This window comes from Heloderma suspectum, chromosome W, assembly GCF_057233095.1.
Source record: "Heloderma suspectum isolate Gila_16-S chromosome W, 16-S_ref, whole genome shotgun sequence".
Lineage (NCBI taxonomy): Eukaryota > Metazoa > Chordata > Lepidosauria > Squamata > Helodermatidae > Heloderma > Heloderma suspectum.
In genome coordinates, this window is record NC_139475.1 from 48,173,758 (window position 1) to 48,200,201 (window position 26,444).

Below are 26,444 nucleotides of genomic sequence, written 5' to 3' on the forward strand. Positions count from 1 at the left end.
TGCCGTTTATTTCTTTGATTATTGTGTTTTTAATTGATTTCTTTTTATGCTGTTTCACTAAAGAATTTTAATCTGGATTTTATCGATGGAAACCGCCTCGAGTGCCATTTTTGGGTGGAAAGGCAGACTGTGACTTAGATAAACTGCCTTGGTCGCCCTGTGGGATGACCTCTGCCGGGAGAGGGACAGGGGGAGCGCGACCCTGTTGATTCTCCTGGACCTCTCAGCGGCTTTCGATGCCATCGACCATGGTATCCTTCTGGATAGGTTGTCTGGGTTGGGAGTAGGAGGCACTGCACTACAGTGGTTCCGCTCCTACTTGGATGGCCGATTCCAGAAGGTGGTGCTGGGGGATTATTGCTCTGTGCCATGGCAATTGTGCCATGGGGTTCCACAGGGCTCTATTCTATCCCCCATGCTGTTCAACATCTACATGAAACCGCTGGGGGAGGTTATCCGGAGGTGTGGGCTGAGGTGCCATCAATATGCGGATGACACCCAGCTCTACCTCTCTTTCTCATCAAAACCAGGTGAGGCAGTGGCTGTTCTGAACCAGTGCCTGGGCACGGTAATGGACTGGATGAGGGCTAATAAACTGAAACTCAATCCAGACAAGACGGAGGTACTGTTAGTGGGTGGTTCGTCTGCCCGGCTAGGTGATATTCAACCTGTTCTGGAGGGGGTTGCACCCCCCCCTAAAGGATCAGGTTCGTAGTTTGGGGGTGCTCTTGGATCCAGAACTGTCACTTGAGGCACAGGTGAACTCAGTGGCACGGAGCACTTTTTATCAGCTTAGGCTGGTATACCAGCTACGCCCTTATCTGGACAGAAAGAGCCCAGCTACAGTGATCCACGCTCTGAGAACTTCCCGTCTGGATTACTGCAATGCGTTATACGTGGGGCTGCCTTTGGAAACGGTCCGGAAACTTCAGCTGGTCCAAAATAGGGCAGCAAGATTGTTAACAGGGACTGGCCTGCGAGCTCATATTACGCCAGTACTTTTCCAGCTGCACTGGCTGCCAGTCCATTTCCGGGCCCGATTCAAAGTGCTGGTGTTAACGTTCAAAGCCCTTAATGGCTTGGGGCCAGGCTATCTGAAGGATGGCCTCCTCCCATATGTGCCTGCCCGGACCCTAAAATCATCCTCAGCGGCTCTCCTCCGCGAGTCCCTGCCAAAGGAAGTGAGGCGGGGGGCTACTAGGAGGAGGGCCTTCTCTGCTGTGGCACCCTGGCTGTGGAATGAGCTTCCTAGTGAGGTTCGCCTGGCACCTACATTGTATTCCTTCCGGCGCCAGGTGAAGACCTTTTTATTTTCCCAGGCATTTTAGCTTTCTAGACTGTTAGCTTTGCTGTTTTAAATCTGTATTTTAAACTCCTGTACTGCTGCTAGGTTTTATTGTGGTTGTATTGTTATATTGTGGTTTTAATGTTCTATATATTTTAAATTGTTTTATTGTGTGCCGTTTGGTTTTAATTTTTGTGAACCGCCCAGAGAGCTTCGGCTATTGGGCGGTATAGAAATGGAATGGAATGAATGAATAAATAAATAAATGCAACTATTCCAATTTGGCGGGTGCTAAATGACAGCCAGCAAGCAGAAATGAAAGAAAACTGTCACTCTCTTTTCCTGTCTCCAGTGGGCAAAAGCCCTGGTCGCTTTCCAGCAAGCTGCGGACCTGATCGGCTTAGAGTCCCGGAAGTCCCTCTGGGGACAGTTCTGGTCTGCTCACCAGCGCTTCTTCAAGTACCTGTGCATCGCTGCAAAAGTCCCTCGCCTCGTTGAACTGGCCAAGGAGGAGCTGAGCAAGGACAAGGTAAAATGTGAACAGCCGCGTAAAATGTGAACAGCCGCGTGGCAGTGCGCCAAACTGCAGGGGTGCCCTCGGTATGGCTGCGTTCCTTGCCCCATCTTTGTACGGAAAAGAGAAGCTGATTCCAGCAGTTATCCAAAGTTGAACTGGCAAAGGCTCTCCTTCAGGTTGGAGGGGGGCAGCAAAAAGGCTGACGCAAGCACGTGGCATGATGGGAAATCTCTGCCATCGTTTAAAATGGGCACAGAAGCTCTCAGCCTGACGGCCGCATGAGCAATAGTCAAGAGGAAGGGGGAATTGGCCCTGATCCAAAATCTTCATCCCTGATATAAAAGGGCAAATCTCTTGTCCATAAGGATGTTGAGGCAGTGTGCGGCCAGCGCCTCCAGAAATCTCCAAAGCTGAGGGACAGGATTTCTGTGCCCTGCAAAGCACCCCTGGCAACTGGGGCCCACCGGGCTGCACCATTACAAATTTTTAGAACAGCATTGAAGGAGTGGGGGCGGGGGAGCAATCTTTTCCTTCCCCTGTGGCTGTGCCACAACTCCCATCCTTCCAGGCTGGCTGTGGCTGATGGGAACTTGAGTCCGATGACATTGGGAGGGCGACTGGTTCCCCGCCCCTGCTTTCAAGACCAACGTGTCTTCCGTGTCTTTTTCGTACGATAGGTTTGACTGGTCTGCTCTTGGGTTTTAGCTGTGCTGATTTCCTGGGTTTTGCATCTCTCTGGGCGGGATGGCCATTCCCTTTTTGATGTTCTCCCTCTTATCGCTGATTCTCATTCATGTGTCAAGCAGCCAAGTTGCCAACTTCTGCACCCCGTGTCGCCATCTGCTCCCGTTTGGCTGCAGCTGACTGTAAATGTGTATTCAGGTTGCAACAGAGACCTGATAAGTAGATAATGATAAATCGCTGTTCCTTAGAATGCTTAGCCCTGGAGCTGAGGAGAGGGGAGGTGACTGTTGAGCTCATCTTGACTGGTGCCCAGCAGCTGGTGCAAGATGCCAAGTGGCTGTTAAAATTATTTGAAAATGTTTAGTGTTGTATCTGAACCTGGGCTCTCTGGCTTCTTGCTCTCTGAACAAGCCAGAATCGCAAGTCCAGGGTCTATTCCTTGGTTTACAATTCTGGCTTGTTAGGAGAGGAACAAGCCACAGGGCCTGATTTGGATGTAACTCTAAACAAGGTGTTGTGTTGTTTATTTGGTCAGTCGCTTCCAACTCCTCGTGACTTCCTGGACCAGCCCACGCCAGAGCTTCCTGTCAGCCGTGGCCACCCCCAGCTCCCCCGAGGTCGAGTCTGTCACCTCCAGAATGTCATCCATCCACCTTGCTCTTGGTCGGCCCCTCTTCCTTTTGCCTTCCACTGTCCCTGGCATCAGCACCTTCTCCAGGGTGTCCTGTCTTCTCATGATGTGGCCAAAGGACTTCAGTTTTGCCTTTCATATCCTTCCCTCAAGTGAGCAGTCTGGCTTTATTTCCTGGAGGATGGGCTGGTTTGATCTTCTTGCAGTCCAAGGCACTTTCAGAATTTTCCTCCAGCACCACAGTTCAAAAGCATCTATCTTCCTTCGCTCAGTCTTCCTTATGGTCCAGCTCTCGCAGCCATAGGTTACTGTTGAGGGCTGCATTCCTGTGGGTAAGCTGTCAGGGGCTACATATCAGCAATGAGCAGGGCCAGAGCCAAACATAGATGGGTTACCACTTCTCTCCCCCCCTCTGCCACACCCTTCTCTCTCTCTCTCTGCCACACCCTTTTCTCTCTCTCTCTCTCTGCCACCCCCTTTGTCTGCCTTCACCATGGCGGTGAGGGTGGCAAAGAGGGAGTTAATTGCATCTTCTCTGTGTTGTCCAGAAGAGCTTTTCCGAGTGGGTTGCAGCCTGCTGTGATCTGGGCCCAGGCGAAAGAGGACGGAACCCTTGGTAGCACTCTGGGACCTGCCCGCACAACCTTTGGGGAGATCACTTTGTTTGCAGCCAGAATGTCCTGCCGTGCTGGGGCGGGGAATCGCGGGCCCAGGCTCTCAATCTGCCCCACCCTATTTGCCCTTAGTTCTGCCTCTTTCTCTTTGGCCCTGCCCAGCCCCAGAATGCTTCCCCAGGCATCAGTTCTGATTGGCATAGTTTGATTGGATGGCCCAAAGTCACCTAGTGAGCTTCCGCGGCCAAGTGGGGACTTGAACCCGGATCTCCCGACTCCCAGTCCAACACTCTCGCCACTACACCACACTGTCAATCTTGCTCTTCATGGCTAATAGGGAAGGGGTTTCTGGCTGGGTCCAGGAGGTTGGAATCCCTCCTTGAGAGGGGGTGGGACCGACCTCTTTAAAGGGGGTGGTAATTTGGCCACTCCCAGAGAAGCCTGACCCAGCCCCAGAAGATGCTAACAACCATAGGCCCGTTGCCAACATGCCATCTCTGTGCAAGGCTCTTGAGCGGGTCATTGCCAGCGAGCTCCAGATATGCATGAATGGAATGGATTATTGACATCTGTTTCAGTCAGGCTTCAGGCCTGGTTTTGGAACAGAAACTCCCTTGGTTGCCCTGCAGGATGACCTTTGCCAGGAGAGGGACACGGGGAGTGTGACCCTGTTTGATTCTCTTGGACCTCTCTGCGCCTTACAATACCATCAACCTTCTGGATAGGTTGTCTGGGCAGGGAGTTGTAGGCACCGCACTGCAGTGGTTCTGCTCCTACTTGGATGGCCGATCCCAGAAGGTGGTGCTGGTGGATTATTGCTCTGTGCCTTGGCAGTTCTGCTCTGGGCATCCACAGGAGCTCTGTTTTATCCCCCGTGCAGTTCAGCCTGGAACTTCTGGGAGAGGTGATCTGTAGACGTGGGCTGAGGCGTCATCAATATGCCGATGACACCCAGCTCTGTCTCTCCTTTCTATCAAACCCAGGTGAGGCTGTGGGTGTTCTGAATCAGTGCCTGGGTGCAGTAATGGACTGGATGAGAGCCAATAAACTGAGACTCAATCCAGACAAGACGGAGGTTTGTCTGCCTGGCTGAGTGGTGTTCAACCTGTTCTGGAAGGGGTAGCGTTCCCCCTAAAGGATCAGGTTCATTCTTTGGGGGCGCTCTTGGATCCGGCGCTGTCACTGGAGGCCCAGGTGGCCTCGGGGGCACAGAGCACCTCTTATCAGCTTAGGCCGATACATCAGCTACGACCCTTTCTGGACAGAGAGAGCCTAGCGGTTATCCATGCTCCGGTAACCTCCTGCCTGGGTTACGGCATTGCGTTCTACATGGGGCCGCCTTTGAAAATGGTCCAGACGATTCCACTGGTCCAAACTACAGCAGCGAAATTGTTAGCAGGGACTGGTTCATAGAATCATAGGATAGTAGGGTTGGAAGGTGCCTGTGAGACCATCGAGTCCAACCCCCTGCTCAATGCAGAAATCCAAGTCAGAGCATCCCTGACAGATGGTGGTCCAGCCTCATCTTGAATGCCTCCGGTGTGGGAGAGCCCACCACCTCCCTAGGGAATGGGTTCCATTCTCGTATTGCTCTAACCATTATGAAGTTTTTCCTGATGTTCAGCCGGAATCTGGCTTCCTGTCACTTGAGCCCATTATTCTGTGTCCGTATTGATATGAACAGATTACTCCAGTCCTTTAGGATCTGCAGCGACTTCCAGTCTGTTTCTGGGCCTGATTCAAAGCGCCGGTCCTGACTTTTAAAGCCCTGAACAGCTTCAGCTTGGCTGAAGGATCATCTCCTCCCGTATATACAGTCAGGGCCAGAAATATTGGAGCAAGGATAACTGTTTTGGCAGTTGGCCTCTGCACACCACCACATTGAGGTTGAAAAGAAACACACCCAGATGGGAGCGAAGTCAGGACTTCCAGCTGTAATTCAAGGGGTGCGGCAAAAGTGGGGCACTAACCATTCAGGAACGACAGCCAGTGGCACGCACACACCCCCATCGTTGGGGGCTCATAAGTAATGGAACGAATGGCTGGCAAGCAGCTGCATGGCCAGGGGCGGCCTGTTTCCTGGGTGCCCCATGACCAAGCAAGCGGACAAAAGGTCTGGAGGTGGTTCTGAGTGTCACATTTGCATTTGGTGGCTGCTCACTGGAACTCTCAACATGAGGTCCAAAGAGGTGTCCATGCGAGTGAAGGAGGCCATCATTAGGCCGAGGAAACAACATAAACCCATCAGAGAGATAGCAAAAGCAGTGGGAGTGGCCAACACAACAGTTTGGGACATCCTGAAAAAGAAGGAATTAACTGACAAGCTCAGCAACAGCAAAAGGCCTGGCAGACCACGGAAGACAACTAAAGTGGATGACTGCAGAATTCTGCTCATGGTGAAGAGGAGCCCTTTCGCAACATCTAGGCAGGTCAAGAACGCCCTTGCGGAGGTAGGCATGTCACAGTCAACATCTACAGTCAAGAGACGGCTTTATGAAGGCTAAATACAGAGGCTTCACAACAAGGCGCAAACCACTGGTCACGCTCAAGAACAGACAGGCCAGATTAGCCTTTGCCCGCAAACACCTAAAAAAGCCTGCCCAGTTCTGGAATAAGATTCTTTGGACTGAGGAACCAAGATTAACTTGTACCAGAATGATGGGAAGAGAAAAGTATGAAGAAGGAAAGGAACAGCTCATGATCCAAGCATGCCACATCATCTGTCAAACTTCGTGGAGGCAGTGTTATGGCCTGGGCATGTATGGCTGCCAGTGGAACTGGGTCACTGGTGTTTACTGATGACCTGACTGCTGATAAAAGCAGCAGGACGAATTCTAAGTGCATAGGGCTATACTTTCTGCTCAGATTCAGCCGAATGCTGCCAAACAGATAGGACGCCGCTTCACATTGCAGATGGATAATGACCCAAAACATACAGCAAAAGCTGCCCAAGAGTTTCTCAAGGCAAAGAGTGGGATGTTCTTCAATGGCCAAGTCAGTCACCTGATCTCCACCCAGTAGAGCATGCTTTTCACCTACTGAAGACAGGACTGAAGGCAGAAAGACCCACAAACAAGCAGCAGCTGAAGGCAGCTGCAGTGAAGGCCTGGCAAAGCACCTCGAGGGAGGAAACTCAGCATTGGGTCATGTCCATGGGTTCCAGGCTTCAGGCAGTCATTGACTGCAAAGGATTTTCACCCAGGCATTAAAGGCGACCCTTCAGTTTGAAATGACATTGGCTTGCTCCATTACTTATGAGCCTGCAACGATGGGGGTGTGCGCCTGCCACTGGCTGTCCTTCCTGAATGGTCAGTGCCCCACTTTTGTCACACTCCTTGCATTACAGCTGGAAGTCCTGACTTCACTCCCATCTGGGTGTGTTTCCTTTCAACTTCGATGTGGTGGTGGACAGAGGCCAACTGCCAAAACAGTTATCCTTGTTCCAATATTGCTGGCCCTGACTGTACCTGCCCAGACCCTAACATCATCTTCAGAGGCCCTGCGTATCAGTCAAGGCAGGTGGTTACTAAGGACAGAGCCTTTTGGGGGTTGGTTCCCTTTTTGTGGAATGAGTTTCCCAGAGAGGGTTGCCTGGCGGCTACATCATGCTCTTTTCAGTTCCTGGTGAAGCCCTTTTTATTCTCCCCAGGTTTTTTAGTCATTCCATTTTTCAAAAAGCCACGGTAGTGCTTGTTTGATCTTCCACGACTACTGCTTTTTAGTTTGGCCTGTGTTCCATGACGTTAAATTTTGTAGCGATTTTACACTGTTTCATTATGTTTTTATATTGTGGGGCAGGAGCAGTGGGGGGGGGGGAATGTGGCGGTCCCCATCCAGCTGCCACCTTCTCCCCCCAGGCAGGAAATTCCCCGCTGACGATCCCTCTGTTTCCCTTTCACAGTGTGTTGTGATAGGCCTGCAGTCAACAGGCGAGGCCCGGACCCGGGAAGTCCTGGACGAGAATGAGGGGCACCTGAATTGCTTTGTGTCTGCTGCCGAGTGAGTTCTGGCGTTCTCCCTTGCCAGAGACGGGGTGCGGGGTGGCGGTGTCATCCCTAAGACTCCCAAGTTGTCCAACAAGGGCACCGTATTTGGGATGGGGTGGTTTCCCCCTCGCAGTGCCCAGCCTTTTCAGAGCCCAGAGACCATAGCCATCTTGTCTGGGCTGCTTCCCCCAGGTGCCAGGGGGCAGTGGTGATGACAGTATTTACTGGGGGGGGGGGGGCTGTACGCCATGGAAATATGGCCTGGTGTCTCCCCGGAGGTCCTTCCCTTCATCTCCCAACCCCGTTCCCTCTTTCCTAAACATCCCTCTGAACCCACGCCGGGTCAGTCTCACATCCACACTATCCATTTTTGTTTTGATTTTGGTCTTGGTTGTCATCCAGGCTCTCACCGCCTTCCTCATCAACCGGTGTGTGTCTACGGGAGGGCATGTTTTTATGGTGGGGGGACGGGACTCTGCATCCCATAGAATCCCTGTATTTTCCCCATCATCTACACTGAGACCACCCAATCTCATGTCTGGCATTTAATTTTTTGGTTTTCCCTTTTCCTGCTTTTAGGTGTCCCCACCCCCCCAGCCCCAGCTACAGCTGTGTAAGTGATGCAGCCTGTTGCTTACTCCATACCTGCCTTCTCTTCCTATGGGGAAGACTAACTGTTCTTCCTGGAGCAAAGCAAGGATGGATCAGGGCCAAAGGTCTGGCCAATATAGATATATATTTGAAACAATGTGCCAAATACAGCCCTTGGAGCTCCTTGCCACAGCTGTTCAAGGTCCTGTGTAAATTTCCACCACCACCACACATCCCCTCCTGCCTCTGGGGCCCACATACCTCCTAAGCCCCCTTCCAGCAACTGTGCTTGGTCCCCCCAACGGTAGGCCATCTGTGGATCCTCCCCTGCCCAAGCCATCTTCCCCAGTTATCCCAGCACTGGAGCACTGACACTCTTCCTGACACAACCCTCTGTTAGCCTGTTTGAACCTTCTGTGACATCACACCAGCGCAGCCAATGGGCTGCCATAGCCAAGTGATGTCAAGGGCCCGGGTGTCCCATCGCCCGCCCACAACAGCCTGTTGGCCACACTGCCGTGATGTCACAGAAGGTTCGAACCTGCTAACCAGCCCCCCCCCCCCCGTTCTGTTTTTGTTATGTCTGTTTTTGTGCTTTCGCCTTTTTTGTACAGTCAGTAGCGGTTCGCTCCCTTGGGGCAGCTAGAATAAAATATTGCATCTTAACTTTCAGAGGCGTCTTTCTCTCACTAATTCAGAAGCACTTTCCTTCAACCAAACGAAAAAGAGAAAGAGGAACTGGCATTAAAAGAAAACGTAAGACCTTTCTCTCCTCTGCCCCCCCTCCCCCAAACCTGGTACCCTGAGCCCTCTTGCAGCGCAGTCACAATTTGTGGTGATATCCCTCCCCACAACTTCCCTTTCCTCCCTTCCCCTCCCCTCCTTCACTTTTGTACTTCCGCTGTTCCATCCTGCTTTTATTTCCATGCTATTTTTGAAATCCTTCTTTCCATCCCCTTGCAACAGGGTTTCCCCCAAGGCATGTGCCTGCTTTAACTGTCTTTCGTGGTCTTGGATTTCTAACGCACCCTCCTGCCCTGATCCTTGCTCTCTCATTCCCCTCCTCCTAAACAGACTTATTTTATTCATCAATTACATCATCATCATCATCGTTATTAATCTTTCCTTACCTTGCAGTCTAAGCGTTGCTGTCGCCTTCCCCACACTTCTGGGCTGAACAGGTGTATATCTGAACCTTTATTGCAACCAAAATAAGATGTCCCATACCCCTGCTCCGTTCCCACTTAACTGGGGGCCAAACTAGACATAGAATTCATCATGCAGTTTGCTCTGGCATACCTGATATTTTGAAAAAATGAATAGCTGGCTGAGAAGGGAGCTGGATCAGTGACCGAGAGGTCCAGGAAAGGTCGCTTTAACCCTTTACTCCTGCTGTGGTCACAATTGTTCCAAGCATGATTAGGAGATCTTGGAGGGGGGGATCGCATCGGGACTGTGGTGAGAGGAAGACTTAAAGCCCCCCACCCCCCACGCACACACCACAGTTCTGATCGTGCTCAGCCAAATGGCGATTTATTTTTAAAAGACTGAGCACAGCAAACAGCAGGGCAAGTGCCGCATCCAGTTCTGCCTTTGGTGGCTTACATTCGTGGGATCACTCAGGGGTTCTGGGGCATGACCCAGTCTCCGTGAGAACAGAGGGTGTGCCCAAGGACAGAGGAAGGCAACCTGGTGCCTGCCAGATTGGCCCAGACTCACCACTGGCCAGGCGGTCTGGGGCTGTTGGGAACTGTAGTCCACAGCATCAGGAGAGCCCCCGGTTGCTTAACCCCCTACTCCTAAGACAATTGCCAAGCTCTCTCCACCCGCAGCTGCGGATTTTGCAACAGGAGATCTGTAGCACTGGGAGGGCTGCGTTTCTGGCTGCGTTTGTCCACCATTATGGATCTACCTCCAGAGAGCTCTTGGATGGGCTTCTGAAGAATCCCAGGCAGTTGGATGTGGGGTTTCCGGGAAACTTGAAATCCAGAAAGCGCTCAGCCAGTCCTGATCAGCAGGGATCCGATTTCGCATGTCATTCTCACCGAACAGAACTTCTAAAAGTTTGTTGTGTTCATTTGATGTGCCGTGTAAATGTCTAAAAGGTTTTTTTCCCCCTGATAACCAAACGTAGCTGGTGGTCGAATTCAGTAAAAGTCACTCAGTGTGGTTTAAATGTTACCTTCAAACAAATGCAAAGCTTTGCTTGGAAACCCCTTTTTTACTTGTTGCTAATCTTAAGACATGACGACTCAATAGCATACACACTTCCTTGACGTTATTTAGTTTTTAGGGGCGGGGGGCGGGGAACCTTCAAGGCACTGAAAACGGTTAACATACCTACATTTTATTTCAGTTATTTACGTTAGATTATTTTAAGGCCCCCTTTAAGGGTAAAACCTCATACATTTTAGTTTGCCGCTTGAATTGCTGCATGCAGAAATCTTAACGGGTTTATTAGGGATAGCCAGTTGGAAAAAGTTAATTACAGCATTGATTTGACTCCTGTTCTGTCCCTTCCAGTTGCTTTCTTTACTGCTTCTCTGCCTTCAGCATCTTTGCACCCTCTTAAGGGCTAGAAACTTTTTTTTCCTTTTCTTTAAGGAAGCTGTGAACATCAGCAATGCTGAATTCCTGGGCTTGCCACCAAATTTTGCACTTTAGAACTGCAGAATGCACAGAGCCTTGACTGGGTAGCCACTGGCCCATAGTGAAGGAGGTGGCCGTCAGAGGCCTGCTTGACACGCCCTTTGTCCATTTTTCCTCCCTCCTCCTTCCTTGGTTGTCTCGCCTGCCTAGTTCTTACCAAGGCGAGAACGACCTGTACCGCTTCAGAATCCAGCTGTTTGCGTATCTGAACGAACATTCTTCCATACACAAAAATGAAAAATTCCCCGCATGCAGAGAACTACCTTCTCAGGGTGAAACATTGGCCAGATAGAATCCTTCTTCCTGGCATGTGAGGTTGGCCTTCCCCCAAGCTGGCTGAGGGATGCTGGGAGTTGTAGTCCAACACACAGAGAGGGAACCAGGCCAGGGAAGTCTATGTGAGGTGTTTCATTTGTTCTGTCCCTCTCTGACCCACCTTTCTTGGTCCCCCCAGTTAACTGCTCAAGGCTAACTGCCCCCAACGGCCTCTCCCGATTGCTCTCCCATCCTCCAGGAAAGCAGAGGGTCCGCTGCGCCACCAAGTTCCTGAAGCCCGCCTACAACCTCACCAGTGGCATCATCAAGATCAGCTCGGACAGCAGCTCCGATTCTGAGCCGGGGCAGGAGAGTGACTTCAACTCCTCGCCGGAGTCCCTCTTCGAGAACGATGACGTGATCTTCGTCGAGTGCACCACCACTGCCGTCAATGGCTTTGCAGGCGAGGACCGAGGTGAGGGTTGACGGGGCGCCTTTCCTCCGGCTGGATGTTGCTCCAGGCTGCAGGCAGAACCCCTCCCTGCTGGCCGCTGCTTTGTCAGTATCTCTTACAGTCACCAGGAAATTGCGGGTGCAGGCAGAACGGCTGGTCGGGCCTCAACGCCCTGGAGGCGTCCTGCCGCTTTCCAGGTTTGCAGGGCGCAAACCTGAGCGAGCAGGCCCAAGGCGTGTGTGTTCCTCTACCTCCCCCTCTTCGAAGCAAACCAACTAATCCAAACAGGAGCCGTGACCTCTTTCTCCCCTTCCCTCCACGTAGGCGGCGGCTATTTGCAAAACCCCCAGAAGGAGTTGCAGGGCCTGGGGACATTGGAGCACGTGGAGTCGCTGAAGCAGGACCTGCTGACGGAAGTGAAGGCACTGGGCAAAGAACTACCTCTCAATACCTTAGACGAGCTGATCGATCACTTTGGAGGCCCGGAATGCGTGGCAGAGGTGGGGTGTGGTGGGGGGGAGGCGCTGTGCGTGGTTTGTGCCACTGGGTCTGCCAGAGTGCTGGCGTTGAGAGCTCTCCACACCCGTAGCTGACATCAGCCTTGGTAGCATTGGGTGACCAGCCCCCACAGGAGAGGATTGCAGGGAGGTGAGACTCTCTGCTTGCAGGGACTCATGGAGAGAGGCAGCGGGGGGCCTCCTTTGGGGTTGCAGGACCCTTCAGGCTGCAGCTTGTCTCCTGACGGGGTGGGGCCAGTTCAAGAACTTCCTCCCTGGCTTTTCGTTTCCTCCTTCCAAGGAGCCAGGCTGTAGTTTCCGTCATTCCCTGCTGGGAAGAATGGGAGTTGTAGTCTGACACATTTGGAGGGTGTCAGGATGGGGAAAGCTGCCCTCTACCTCCCCCGGAGTCACACCCAGATTGTCAGCCTCAGCACAGTCTGAAGACAGCTCTTATACCAGGCCCGGGCAGTCATGGCGGGCCTAGTATCACTGGCCAATCACAGGGGCCGAGGTCACATGCTGCTGTTCCCTTCTGGGGGGTTCTTGAGTCCAGAGCAAGGAGACTCCCAGGTAATTCACTGGGCTCCGCTTGGCCTCACGACCTCAAGGGTCCCGGGTTCGAATCCTGAAGAAAGGATAGTTCTGGCGCAGCACTCCCCGGGATCAGAACTGTGACACAGGTTCGGTTCTGTATGTCCATCCCCCTACCCTCACCCCAGCCCAGTATTCTCCTCCCCAATGCTAAGCGCCTGTTCTCTCTGTCCTTCCCACACAGATGACTGGGCGGAAAGGCCGCGTCGTGCAGCGGACTGGGGGCTCCGTGGTGTTTGAGTCACGGGCTGAGCAAGGGCTTTCCATCGACCATGTGAACCTCAAGGAGAAGGAGCGTTTCATGAACGGGGACAAAGTGAGCTCCAAGGGGATCTGGTGGGGAGGTGGGAACTTGGAGAGAGAGAGAGATCTGATTTAAGGGTTGGTGTGTGAACAGAGAGGGCCCAAGTCTGTATTTTGGGAGAGGCCTGGGCTGGCACCGGGGGCTGGGCATCTGCCAAAGAACACGTCCTGGCAAGGGCTCTGCTCCTGAGCCCTATCTCCACCTTGCTCTACATGCTGGTTCCCCCTTCCTCTCTGCGTATCCAAGCAGCGACAAAACAAGGAGAAGCCGGCAAGGGCTGTGACTACAATTCCCAGCATCCCCCAGACCTTGGGCCTGCAGGATCTACTTTGCGTTTTGCCCCAGGTTCCACCAGCTGGAGCCCAGGTGTGAAATAATGGTGCAAGCAGGCAGACATAGGCCAATAATTTGGCATGGCTTGGGACCTGGAGCAACACCTTCACCCATACAAGCCTGCCCTAAGAAAGAAAGAAAGAAAGAAAGAAAGAAAGAAAGAAAGAAAGAAAGAAAGAAAGAAAGAGGGAGGGAGGGAGGGAAGGAAGGAAGGAAGGAAGGAAGGAAGGAAGGAAGGAAGGAAGGAAGGAAGAGGGTGTCTCTGAGCTTGTGTTCAGCCCAGGAATTTGTGTACAGTCCCAGAACAGTACCCTTTCACATACACACAAATATTTTTAATTTTATTTTTATTTTATTTATTTCTCCTCTATACCGCCCAATAGCCAGGGCTCTCTGGGCAGTTCACAAAAATTAAAACTGAAAAGCACAGGATAAAACAATATAAAATATAAAAGCATTAATCCACTCCTAATTCTCCCCTTAAGCGTTCTTTTCTTCTTCAGCAACCTAATTCAAGGGAAAGGCCTTCTTTTTTTTTTTAACTTATTACAATCCCTAGACAGTTGGAAGTCAGAACCATGGCTGCTGTACAGCAACCACCCAGAAAGCTCCCAGTAGAACCCGCTCAACTTTCTACCCGCTTGCAGGAACCAGGGAAGGTGGAAGAAGCGACCAGCCACGGTGCTTCTGGAAATATTTCTGAGTACGGCAGAACAGCAGCCGCCCTCTGCTTTTTTGTGGGAGTCCACAGGAGCCAGCAGATCCAGCAGAGTCTTGTGCAGAAGTCTTTACAAATGGTTCGACCACGCGCCTTTCATTTAGAAATTTGACAAGGCCACCAAACCTGGCCGTTGGAACATCCCTGCTCTACTCAACGATATTTATGAGTTGCTTATATTATAAGCCATTCCTGAGTGATGTACAGAATAATATGGCACTGTATATTGTTCTGTATACAGAAGATAATCTTACTTTCCTGGAAACGCTGGCTGGAAAAATTATGTTTTCAGTAGGTGGCAAAACCCCAAAAGGTTGGCATCTGCCTAATTTGTAGTGGTAGGGAGTTCCAGAGAATGGGCGCTCTGATACTAAGGGCCCTATTTTGAGCCACCATAGACCCAACGTCCAGAATCTTGGACAGCACCAGAAGGATATTTCCTGATGAACGCAGCAACCTAAGGTCAGGAGAACTCTTAAGCACTTTAGGGCACAACCCTATGCATGTTTAGACAGAAAAAAGTCCTACAACTCCCAGCACGCCCCAGCCAGCCATGCTGGTGTGTGGTTGAACCGTTTGTAAAGACTTCCGCACAAGACTCTGCTGGATTTGTTACCCATGCTGGCTGGGGCGTGCTGGGAGTTGTAGGACTTTTCTCTGTCTAAAAGTGCATAGGGTTGTGCCGTTATTCTGTTTGATCTATCGCATCCATCCATCCAAAATATTTCTTGGCCACCTTTCAGGGCAGAACCCAAGGCAGCATACAGCAAGAAAACACAGAACCAATACAACATCAAGAGAGATAAAAACACAATACAACAGTAAGATCCCAACAAAATCAGCAATAAAAACAGCAACAGCAATCATATCAGGAGAAAGCCAGCGTAAAATGATATGCTTTCAAGGCCTTCTTAAATGCCTGCAATGATAGATCATGGCACCCCCCCCCCCCCCCCCCGGGCAACGTATTCCAGGGGCGTGGGGCCACTGGAATGGAACGAGGAGGCTGTAATCAGAAATCCAGCATAACAACATCAGCTTTGTTGGTAAAATACAGCAAGGTCTCCCAGAACTTTCTTGAATAGCTGTCGCATGACTATTTCCTCGAATGCTTTTCTTCCCTTTCTCTCTCTCAGCTCGTAGCAATAATCTCCGAGGCCTCTAGCTCAGGGATCTCTCTCCAAGCGGACAGACGGGTAAAGAATCAAAAACAGCGTGTCCACATGACGCTGGAACTGCCTTGGAGTGCCGACCGGGCAATACAGCAGTTTGGTGAGCAAAAACAGTGACACCCCACCCTCCCACCCCCGCCCACAAGTCAACTCCTGTGTGTTTCATGGGAGTGAAACGAAAACAGTAGAAAATGTTGCATCTGGTGCGGAATTCAACCGCCTCAGAAACTCAGCTTTCTTTCTTATTTTTTACTTTTAAAAATAAGTTTCTAGTCCTCATGGCTGCAACAGTGGGCAATGAATGCTGAAATCTCAAAAGCTGGAGGGGGTGGCTAAGTATGATTTCCAGTGGTGGGGAGCACCCCATGTCACTCCCTTACTAGCCCATGGCTAGTAAAACCAGAAGCAAAATGGTGACAGAGAGAATGATTCCAGTTAAGGCGTTTTGCATAATTTCATTGCACACTGCAATACAATAATATGTATATGAAAGATAGACTAACAGAGTAATTTCAAAATATATTTAGAGTGAAACGTTTCGGCTTCCACCTTCATCAGTAGCTGTGATGTAAAACAGATTACTAAATGAAACATTTAGCTCTGAATATACTTTGAAAATTATTCGGTTGTTAGTCTGTTTACCTTTCCTGTATAGTTTAACGTGAGACTGACTGCATCCATACTGGCCACAGCTTCTCCTTGTTGCTTTGCTGTTTTCATAGAATAGTAGGTTTGGAAGGGGCCTGTAAGACCATCTAGGCCAACCCCCTGCTCAATGCAGGTATCCAAGTCAAAGCATTCCTGTTGCTGCTTTACATCTCTCTCTCTAGAGAGAGGTATCTTGCATACGCACATATAATCGCACATATATTGCACTCTGCTCAGAGAACTTCGGTTAGCGGGCCGTTTAAAAGTATAGAAAATCAATCAGTTAATCAATACAAGCATTGTGCCATGCAAAATGTGGGGTGGCTGGATGCAGGTTTCTTTTTCAAAAGCTCTAGTTAAAAGGTGAAATTCAGCAACTCCAGCTTTGCTGAAGGCGTGGGAGAGGAATATAAGTAAATAACTGAAAATTAACTGTGATACGTGTCCCTTCAGCAGCCTTCGCCCAAGCTAGCACCATCCAGATGTGTTGGACTATGACTCCCAGCAGCCCCCAGCCAGCCATGCTGGCTGGGGGCTGCTGGGAGTTATAGTCCAACACATCTGGACAGCGCTACAGGCTCCTCTAAGTTTAGGCCGTTGACTGTTCCCTTCTTGCTGTCAGGGTAGGGAAACAACCTTCATACTTGGGAATTTTCCTTCTAGGTCGAACACACCGGTCCAACCAAGTGTCTGCCCCGGAGTACATCTTCCTCATCTCCGAACTTGCCGGCGAGCGCCGGTTCGCTTCCATTGTGGCCAAACGCCTGGAGAGCCTCGTAAGCGCCTCCCTCTCTTCCCTTGGCAGTGGTTTCTGAAACACCTCTTGTTCTCTCCACCTCCTCCCTCCCCTGTCGGTGCTCTAGAGATGTTAATATTGCTCCTACCTTGCAAGATCACTGTACAGGTCACTGAGATCATGTCTGCCAAGCTAGGCGAGTGCCAGATGTTTATTTGGTCCTGATCACTTCCAAACTTAAAGAATTTTGATTCTCGACACCCTGGTGGTTCTCCACGCTAAGCCTAAACAGGCAAACATCACTACCCTTTTATTTTCTTGCACTCATTTCATGACTACTTCTTTTTTTCTTCCTTCCATTCCCTTTCCACATTGTTTCTGGCCAAGCTTTCTTTTGTCATTTTCTTCTGTTTCCTCTTTTGCACGCTGTTCCTGTGTAAACTTCTTTTCCCTCTCTCCCTTGAGGTTGAGTAGCTCCCACAATTTCACACTGGACAACCTTTTTAGTGTGCCCTGTCTGAAAAACCATGCACAAACACTGAAACAATGGCTTCTATTTGTTCTGTACCCAAAACATCTTGGCTGCATATCCTGCAGGTTTGGTTAATGATGTTGGGTTGCTTAACATTACATCTACAGCTCGCTTTCTAACTACAGAACAGTGTGTGGGGGTGGGTGCATGCACACATAGATAGGTATACACACACACACACACACACACACACACATTTCCCCGGTGCCACGCTGCCATTTTAATTTCCTGCAATGCTCTAGATGGGTTGGACTACATCTCCCATTGCCCCCATTGCTGGAGACAGACTGTCAGGAGCACCCTAGCGGCCTCTCTCAGTAGACTCCAATAGCCAACTCAAGACACAGACAAAAGGATTCTTTCCAAGGCTTTAATCCTTTTACAACTTAATGACTCTTTCAGATGCTAATCACAAGTGACTAAGCAAGGAACAGCAGAGTAGCCTATGCTCCGAGTAGGCAGTTGATCCCCGTTTGAAGGAGAGTCACTTGAAGACCCTGAACTTATGGGCTAGGGAGAGATCCTCCCTCTTTCCCTTGGGTCCACGGGACGCGGCCGTTGTTTGAGCGCCAAATGAGTGCTACGCCTCCTTTCCGCACCCTCCATTGCTCGTCGCTCCCTGCGTCAGTGTCGAGCGTCCAGCAAGCCCCCCTCCCGCACTTTCTCACTGCCAGGGTCACGATCTATCTCAGGAATGCTGGCAGGAGGAATCTCTGCCAGCTGCTGTGCCTGTGAGGGATGAGCGGGCTCCTCTCCCACGGATTGCTGATCCTCCTCAGAATCAGAACTGCTCTGGGGTTCTATCAGCTCAGTTTCCACCCTGACACAGACAGCCTTGGTGTTTGTCAACGAAGCCTGGTCTGGAGAGATACAGGGCCTCTGAATATGGCAGTTCCTGTCAAGCCGTCCTCTCTAATATCAGTGGATTGAGTTTTATCCTTCACGCATTGGTCAGATCCCACATCAGGCAAAGTTACTAGCCTATGATCAGTTTTCCATGCTGTGGCAAGTGGCTTGGGGCATGCCGTGGGGTCCGGAAAGCAAGGAAGTCCAATTTGGCTTTTTATTGTACTAGCTTTCCCTTCTTCATATTTGGCTGCCATCCAGGTGTGTTAGACTACAACTCCCAGCATCCCAGCCAGCTCTGCTGGGAGTTATAGTCCAATGCATCTAGCAGGCACCAGTTTGAGGAAGGCTGCACTAGCCAAAGGCCGTGGCGAAATATATAAGAGCCAAGGAGGAGCGTTTTGCCGAAAGCTATCTTAAACCGTTTTCTCAGTTTCTTGTTTTCCTGCTCTGAACAGGGTGCCTTAACTCACGGTGACAGACGAGCAACTGAGTCCAGGGACCTCAGCAAGTACAACTTCGAGAATAAGGTGGGGCGTGACCTGGCGTGAGAGGCCTGTGCTGGTCTACACGGGTCTTGTGGCCCTTTTAAAGACGATCAGGCAGGGTGATCTTCATTTTGCTGTTCCCCCCATTCTAAAGGGTCAAAATGCCTCCCCTGAGCCTTTGCTCATGGTAGTATGAGCTTTAAGCTAAAATAGGCTGGTGTTTTTTTCCCCATTTCTGGCCACACCCCTTTGCCTTTGGCTCCACCCACCACTGGAAGGCGGGCTCCCAGAGCTTCTGAAACTGAACACCCCTTGCGCTGAAAGAGGTCCGATGCCCCTGCATCAAAGCTGCAGTGCGTGCGAAATACACTGGGAGACACTTTGGTTTTCCATCTGTGACGGTTCCAATGTTCCCGCCGAGCTGTGGGCGCCAAACCACGTTTCGAGGCCTGTTTGCAAGCCCCGGATTGGATGGGCGACAGTTTGGTGTTTAGTGACCCTTCCTGTCCCCCCCCCGACTTGCTCAACAGCAGGCACTGGAGCCTAAGCCACGCCAAACCGAATCCAGAGCCTTTGACCTTCTTCTCTTCCTCCCCTCCCCAGTACGGGTCCAGAGCCCTCGACAAAGTCCTGCTCACCATCCTCAACCAGTCGAAGAACAAAGTCCCAGTGCCCAAGGGTTATCTGGGAGGAGATGCCACTTTCTTCCAGGGTAAGGATGTCCGGGGGGCAGAGGGAGGGCCTTGTTGGCTCGAAACAAAAATGAGAAGCTGGCATCGTTGCGGTTCAGGGCATGAGCTGCAAGCCGGGATGGTCCCTGGCTCAAAGTGCAGTGATGGATTTTGGAGCGGCCAGAACCTTGCAGCCTTTTATCATAGATCTGTAGAGCTGGAAGGGACTGTATGGTGGTGGGCTCTGCCTCGATACCCCCAGCGGAAGAGAGCCTGCCACCTCCAGATGGTCTCTGTTCCCCCGCTGAAGAGCTCTTGTCTTTAGGGAGCTTCTCCCAAATTTGTTTCCCTGCAACATCCAACCCTTGATTCTAGTCCTGCCCTCCGAGGCCACAGCGAAACAAGCCATGCTGCATCTGAAAAATCACATCCCTCTTAAAACAGAGGCACCATGAAATCAGTGCTGGGGGGGTGGGGGTGGGGCAGCAGAAAAGTGTCCCATTCTGGAAAGACAGGTCTTCCGAACAATTAATTAGCAACACAATGAATGGATACCTATTGGGTAAGCTAGGACGGATACAATATCAAGCTGTAATTCACATTTTGGGGGTGACTGTCCCTGGAAAGCAGATAAACACACCCAGCTCTTAGAGCTGCTGAAATTACAACATGAAACAGCTTTCTGTTCCTTCATATTTTTTTCTTAAAGTTTAAATCGACCTCCCCAAACCTAGTGCCTTCCAGGTGTTTTGGACTACAACTCCCAGCATCCCCTAGCCAGCATGGGAGTTCCCGTCCAAGACATCTGGACTAGCTTGGGGAATAAGGAAAATGTACTCTTGAGTTGATGTGCCTTAAAATATGTAGAAGTATTCCAATAAAAAAACAGTTATATTGGTTTTTAATTTTATTCTAATGAAAATAGGTAGAAATATTCCAGTAAGAACAAATAAAGCTTTGGATTTGCTTATGTATTGTATTTCTGTAATTTGCTGCTCCCAGACATGAAGCAGAGCCTACTTTCAGTCGGAATCTGTTGCAAAGAGATGCGCTACGGCTTTGTGACCATGGAGAAAGGTATGTTTTTGACCCTCCGGATTCTGTCCCCAAAACCATTTTCTCTCTGGCTGTCAGGCAACCCTCACTCTGGGGAGGGAAACCCTTTTTTCTGTTGAGGGCCACATTCTCTTAGGAGGGGGGCATGGGCTGGTGAAAGGTGGGGCCAGAACCAAAAGTGGGCCAGGTCACCGCCTGTTCATTCTCTCTCGGGCCACCCCCTGTTCCTTCTCTCTCTCTCACTCCACCCCCATTTGTTCGCTCTCTCTCCCTCTGTCCACCCCCTGTTCATTCTCTCGTTCCCCTCTCTTTCTCTGTGTGCCACTTCCTGTTTGTTCTCTCTTTCTCACCACCCCCGTTCATTCTTTTTCTCTCACTCCACCCTGTTCATTCTTTTTCTCTCACTCCACCCCATTCGTTCTCTTGTTCCCTCTCTTTCTTCCACCTCCTGATTGTATTTTCTCTCAAGCCACACCCTCTTCATTTGTTCTCATTCTCTCTCTCTCTCTCTCTCTCTCTCTCTCTCTCTCTCTCTCTCTCTCGGGACACCCCCTGTTCATTCTCTCGTTCCCCTCTCTTTCTGCCACCTCCTGATTGTATTTTCTCTCAAGCCACGCCCTCTTCGTTTGTTCTCATGCTCTCTCTCAGGACACCCCCTGTTCATTCTCTTGTTCCCTCTCTGCCACCCCCTGATTGTATTCTCTCTCACCATGCCCTGTTCATTCTCTCATTCCCCCCCGCCACCCTGTTTGTTCTCTCTCTCTCTCTCTCTCTTAAACCACCCCTGTTCATTCTCTCATTCCTTCTCTCTCTGCCCCCCTCCTTTGTTCGTTCTCCCTCTCTCGGCTGCCCCTGTTCACGTTTGTTCTCTCTCTCTGTCACTCCATTCTCCTCTCTCTCTCTCTCGGCCTGCCCAGAGGGCTCCCGGGGGATCCAGAGGCCTGAATGGATCACTTGCAGCAGCTTTTGAAATTAGAGCCAGGGCCACACAAAGGCCTCTCCTGCCGTAACCCTGGAGAGCCCGTCAAGAAAGGGGCAGCCCTGGAACTGAGACTTGGTTCATTGCATGGGGTCGCCAAGCGCAGGGGTGGGAGGAAGGTAGATTGGGATCTACTGGGAGATCTCTGGGTGATTTGCAGTAGATCGACAAAAAGGGTTTCTATTGTCTTACTGACAGTAACAACAACTGAAACGCTTCCTCCCCTCGAAATTAGATAGCTGAAAAAGAATGCTTGGGGGTGGTAGGGAACCTTGAATGCATTTTTCTTTATTTATTGTTTTTCTTTCTTTGTTATTTCTTTCTTTATTAATTATTGTATTTATTAATTATTATATTTATTCTTATTTTTGTACGTAAGGACTTGTGATCGTGATTCTGATCACAAACTCCTGGGCTAAGCCTGTGCTCGGAGTCACCCTGGTACTGAATTCTAAGAATATATGCCCTACCCCCCGCCATCTCCCCACTACCACCACCAAGCCCCCAGTTTGCGCCTGGCTCCAGCTGCTGGATCTGTGGTTTCTAGTCGAAAGGCAAAGTTGACCCCGCAGGGCTGAGATCCACCTGCTCTTTGCGGGGAGGGGGGGGGATCTGGTATGGGAGAGGAACTAAGTGGGGCTTCCTTTGTCCTGGCAGACTGCTCCATCACCAAGTTCCTGAACCGCATCTTGGGCCTGGAGGTTCACACGCAGAACCTGCTCTTCCAGTACTTCAGCGACACGTTCGACTACCTGATTGACAAGGACAAGAAAGATGGCAAATACGACATGGGCATTCTGGGTAAGGGGCGGAGTCTCCCACAAACCATGTGCCGCTAGAAGAACTTGTTAAATTCATTCCAGGTTCCTGGGAGCCTGAAACTAGGAGGAGGCCTGTCGCCTCCCTGCATGATCTGCAGTTCTGGCCTCCCCTCCTTCCTCCAAGCTCTGCTGTGGCAGGGGGAAGCCTCCTGTCGCCAGAAGGGTCAGGGGGCTCCTCGAGAGCTCTCTTCCGGCCCACCTCTTCCCCCACTCCGGAACCAGCAGGGCTCCTTTGCCCTTCCAGAACGCACGAGTCTTGGCAGCGCAATGCAGCCTGCGTGAGGCCTCTGCTGTGTCCACCAGCCCCTTTTGTTGCTACTCTGCCTGGATTGAAATTCAGCAGCACGTTCTCACCCCCCCACCAAAGACTCCCCTTGAGGTGCGATCAGGTAGTTCTGAGTCTGCATCTGGGCTTCCAGACAACCATTCCTGTTCTTGGTTATAGGAAGAAATGTTCAGGGCTGGGAAAAGCAGTTTGTAGCTAAGCCCAAGTCTGTGCAATCAAAGTCATTGCGTACTCCCCCCGCCCCACTCACCCCTGCTGCCTCCATTTCCCTCTTCCTCTGCCACTTCCCTGTGCCTGTTTGAGATTGCAAGCCCCTTGGGGGCAGGGCCCTCTCATACCTCTTCTTTGGAAAGTGCCATAGAATCACAGAATAGTAGGGTTGGAAGGGGCCTGTAAGACCATCGAGTCCAACCCCTGCTCATTGCAGGAATCCAAGTCAGAGCATCCCTGACAGATGGCTGTCCAGCCTCGTCTTGAACGCCTCCAGTGTGGGAGAGTCCACCACCTCCCCAGGTCATCGGTTCCGTTGTCGCATTGCTCTAACAGTCAGGATGTTCTTCCTGCTATTCAGCCGGAATCCGGAATCCGGCTTCCTGTCACTTGAGCCCATTATTCGGTGTCCTGCACTCTGGGCTGATCAAGAAGAGATCCTGGCCTTCCTCTCTGGGACAGCCTTTCCAGTACTTGAAGAGCACTATCCTGTCTCCCCTCAGTCTTCTCAAGGCTCAGCATGCCCAGTTCTTCCAGTCTCTCCTCGTAGGCCTTTGCTTCCGGGCCCCTGATCATCTTTGTTGCCCTCCTCTGAACCCTCTCCAGCTTGTCTGCATCCTTCTGAAAGTGCGGTGCCCAGAACTGGACACAGTACTCCAGATGAGGCCTAACCAGTGCTGAGTAGAGGGGAGCTAGTACTTCCCGGGATTTGGAAGCTATGCTTCGATTAATGCAGCCCAAAAGAGCGTGTGCCTTTTTTGCAGCCACTTCACATTGTGGGCTCATATTCAGCTTGTGATCGACAACAATTCCAAGATCCTTCTTGCTTGTAGTGTTGTTGAGCCAAGTATCCCCCATGTACGTAGCAAGGCCGGGAGGGATGGAGGGAGGAAGGAGTTCATATAACACCTCCTTTGCCATTCTGTGATGTCATGGCAGTATCCCTTGCAAAAGGGGTGGACACCTCTGTTTTTTAAGGTAGTCCTTCCCACTGGGGGCAGGGCCCCCACCCATGGCATGACATCCCAGTGCTGCGTCAGCATGGTGTGGACCACGAGGTGGGAAAAGCAGCAGCAGGGGGGCTGATGGATCGACTGGCATGTGTTTTCCATGCTCCGTAAAACCTGGCTATGTCTCTCCGCTCAGTTTTGCAACCTTCTCTTCCCACCCACCCCCAGACCTGGCCCCCGGCATCGATGAAATCTATGAGGAGAGCAAAGAGGTTTTCCTGACGCCCGGACACCCCCAGGATGGACAGGTGGTCTTCTACAAGGTAAAGATGGGCTGAGCTCAGTCTCGTCTGCTCCAGCTGTCCTCTGACCGGGCATGCTCCAGATGTGTGTTGGAGTTCAGCCCCCACCAATGGCTGTGGTGGCTGGGGATGATGTTAGCTGTAGTCTGACACATCCTCTGGGGTGGAGGTGCCAGGTGCAGGGAGGTTGGTTTATATTTATATTTATATTTATATATATCTCCCACCCATTAGGATCTCAGGGTGGCATACAGATAAAAACATTTATATCCCACCCTATATCAGTTAAAACTTTTCTATCCCAAAAACATTTATATCCCACCCTATATCAGTTAAAACATGTATATCCCACCCTATATCATTAGGATCTCAGGGCAGCGCACAGATAAAAAATGTATATTGCACCCTGTATCATTAGGATGTCAGGGTGGCGTACAGATAAAATCAGCATAGATTTATCAGCATAAAACAATAAATAATTTAAACAGCTAAAACATTGTTCAGTCGTTCAGTCGTGTCCGACTCTTGGTGACCCCATGGACCATAGCACGCCAGGCCTTCCTGTCCTGCGCTCTCTCCCGGAGTGTGCTCAAGTTCATATTCATTGCATCGGTGATGCTATCTAGCCATCTCATCCTCTGCCGTCCCCTTCTCCTTTTGCCTTCAGTCTTTCCCAGCATCAGGGTCTTTTCCAGAGAGTTTTCTCTTCGCATTAGGTGGCCAAAGTATTTGAGCTTCAGCTTCAGTATCTGTCCTTCCAATGAGCACTCAGGGTTGATTTCGTTTAGGATGGACTGATTTGACCTCCTTGCAGTCCAGGGGACTCGTAAGAGTCTTCTCCAGCACCACAGTTCAAAAGCATCAATTCTTTGGTGCTCAGCCTTCCTTATAGTCCAGCTCTCACAGCCATACATTACTACTGGGAAAACCATAGCCTTGAGTAGACGGACCTTTGTCGGCAAGGTGATGTCTCTGCTTCTTACCATGCTGTCCAGGTTGGCCATAGCTTTCCTCCCAAGGAGCAAGCGTCTTTTAATTTCATGGCTGCAGTCACCGTCTGCGGTGATCTTGGAGCCCAAGAAAGTAAAATCTGTCACTGCTTCCATTTCTTCCCCTTCTATATGCCAGGAAGTGAGGGGGCCAGATGCCATGATCTTAGTTTTTTTAATGTTGAGTTTCAAACCAGCTTTTGCACTCTCCTCTTTCACCCTCAACAAGAGGCTCTTTAGATCCTCTTCGCTTTCTGCCATTAGGGTGGTATTGTCTGCATATCGGAGATTGTTGGTAATTCTCCCAGCAATCTGAATTCCGACCTGTGATTCATCCAACCCGGCGTTTCTCATGATGTACTCTGCATATAAGTTAAATAAGCAGGGCGACAATATGCAGCCTTGTCGTACTCCTTTCCCAATTTTGAACCACTCAGTTGTTCCATGTCTGGTTCTTACGGTTGCTTCTTGACCCTCGTACAGGTTTCTCAGGAGACAGGTAAGGTGGTCTGGTACTCCCATCACTTTAAGAATTTGCCACAGTTTGTTGTGATCCACACAATCAAAGGCTTTAGCGTAGTCAATGAAGCAGAAATAGACGTTTTTCTGGAATTCTCTTGCTTTCTCCATGATGCAGCGAATGTTGGCGATTTGATCTCTAGTTCCTCTGCCTCTTCGAAACCCAGCTTGTACTTCCGGTAGTTCTCGGTTCGCATACTGCTGAAGCCTAGCTTGTAGGATTTTGAGCATCACCTTGCTGGCATGTGAAATGAGCGCAATTGTGCGGTAGTTTGAACACTCTTTGGCGTTGCCCTTCTTTGGAATTGGAATGTAAACTGACCTTTTCCAGTCTTGCGGCCACTGTTGAGTGTTCCAGATTTGTTGGCATATTGAGTGCAGCACTTTAACAGCATCATCTTTTAGGATTTTAAATAGCTCAGCTGGAATACTGTCATCTCCGCTAGCTTTGTTGTTAGTAATTCCTCCTAAGGCCCACTTGACTTCACTCTCGAGGATGTCCGGCTCAAGTTCAGTGAGCGCACTATCATGGCTATCAGGGACATTCAGATCTTTCCTGGATAGTTCTTCTGTGTATTCTTTCCACCTCTTCTTAATCTCATCTGCTTCTGTTAGGTCCCTGCCTTCTTTGTCCTTTATCATGCCCGACTTTCACAAAACGTTCCCTTGAGATCTCCGATTTTCTTGAAGAGATCTCTAGTCTTTCCCATTCTGTTGTTTTCCTCGATTTCTTTGCATTGTTCATTTAAGAAGGCCTTCTTGTCTCTCCTGGCTATTCTCTGGAACCCTGCATTCAGTTGGATATATCTTCCCCTTTCTCCCTTGCTTTTCGCTTCCCTTCTTTCCTCAGCTCCTTGTAAAGCCTCCTCAGACAGCCACTTGGCTTTCTTGCATTTCTTTTTCTTGGGGATGGATTTCGTTGCTGCCTCCTGAGCAATGTTACGGACCTCCGTCCATAGTTCCTCAGGCACTCTGTCTATCAGGTCTAATCCCTGAAATCTATTCCTCACCTCCACTGTATATTCATCAGGGATATGATTTAGGTCATACCTGAATGATTTAGTGGTTTTCCCTATGTTCTTCAATTTAAGCCGAAATTTTGCAAGAAGCAGCTCATGATCTGAGCC

At 50.4% G+C, this 26,444-nt stretch overlaps 1 protein-coding gene across 6 annotated transcripts in view; it reads left to right on the plus strand.

Moving 5' to 3' along the window:
• The window catches only part of LOC146333994 (protein strawberry notch homolog 2-like), a 140,173-nt gene that overhangs the window by 106,832 nt on the left and 6,897 nt on the right, over positions 1-26,444 (plus strand). For 4 of the 6 annotated variants that reach the window (XR_014786424.1, XM_084825158.1, XM_084825159.1 and 1 more), the window contains 14 exons: positions 1,638-1,814; positions 7,633-7,730; positions 8,982-9,064; positions 11,472-11,687; positions 11,991-12,166; positions 12,942-13,073; positions 14,042-14,191; positions 15,249-15,384; positions 16,596-16,708; positions 18,505-18,576; positions 19,138-19,246; positions 20,208-20,282; positions 21,898-22,041; positions 23,736-23,830. Coding sequence is in view for 5 of the 6 variants with exons in the window: in XM_084825158.1 (XP_084681284.1) it covers positions 1,638-1,814; positions 7,633-7,730; positions 8,982-9,064; positions 11,472-11,687; positions 11,991-12,166; positions 12,942-13,073; positions 14,042-14,191; positions 15,249-15,384; positions 16,596-16,708; positions 18,505-18,576; positions 19,138-19,246; positions 20,208-20,282; positions 21,898-22,041; positions 23,736-23,830 (1,776 nt within the window). In the remaining variant the exon portion in view is untranslated. The remainder of the gene's footprint in view (positions 1-1,637; positions 1,815-7,632; positions 7,731-8,981; positions 9,065-11,471; positions 11,688-11,990; positions 12,167-12,941; positions 13,074-14,041; positions 14,192-15,248; positions 15,385-16,595; positions 16,709-18,504; positions 18,577-19,137; positions 19,247-20,207; positions 20,283-21,897; positions 22,042-23,735; positions 23,831-26,444) is intronic. The other 2 variants (XM_084825160.1, XM_084825161.1) reach the window with 1 other exon arrangement.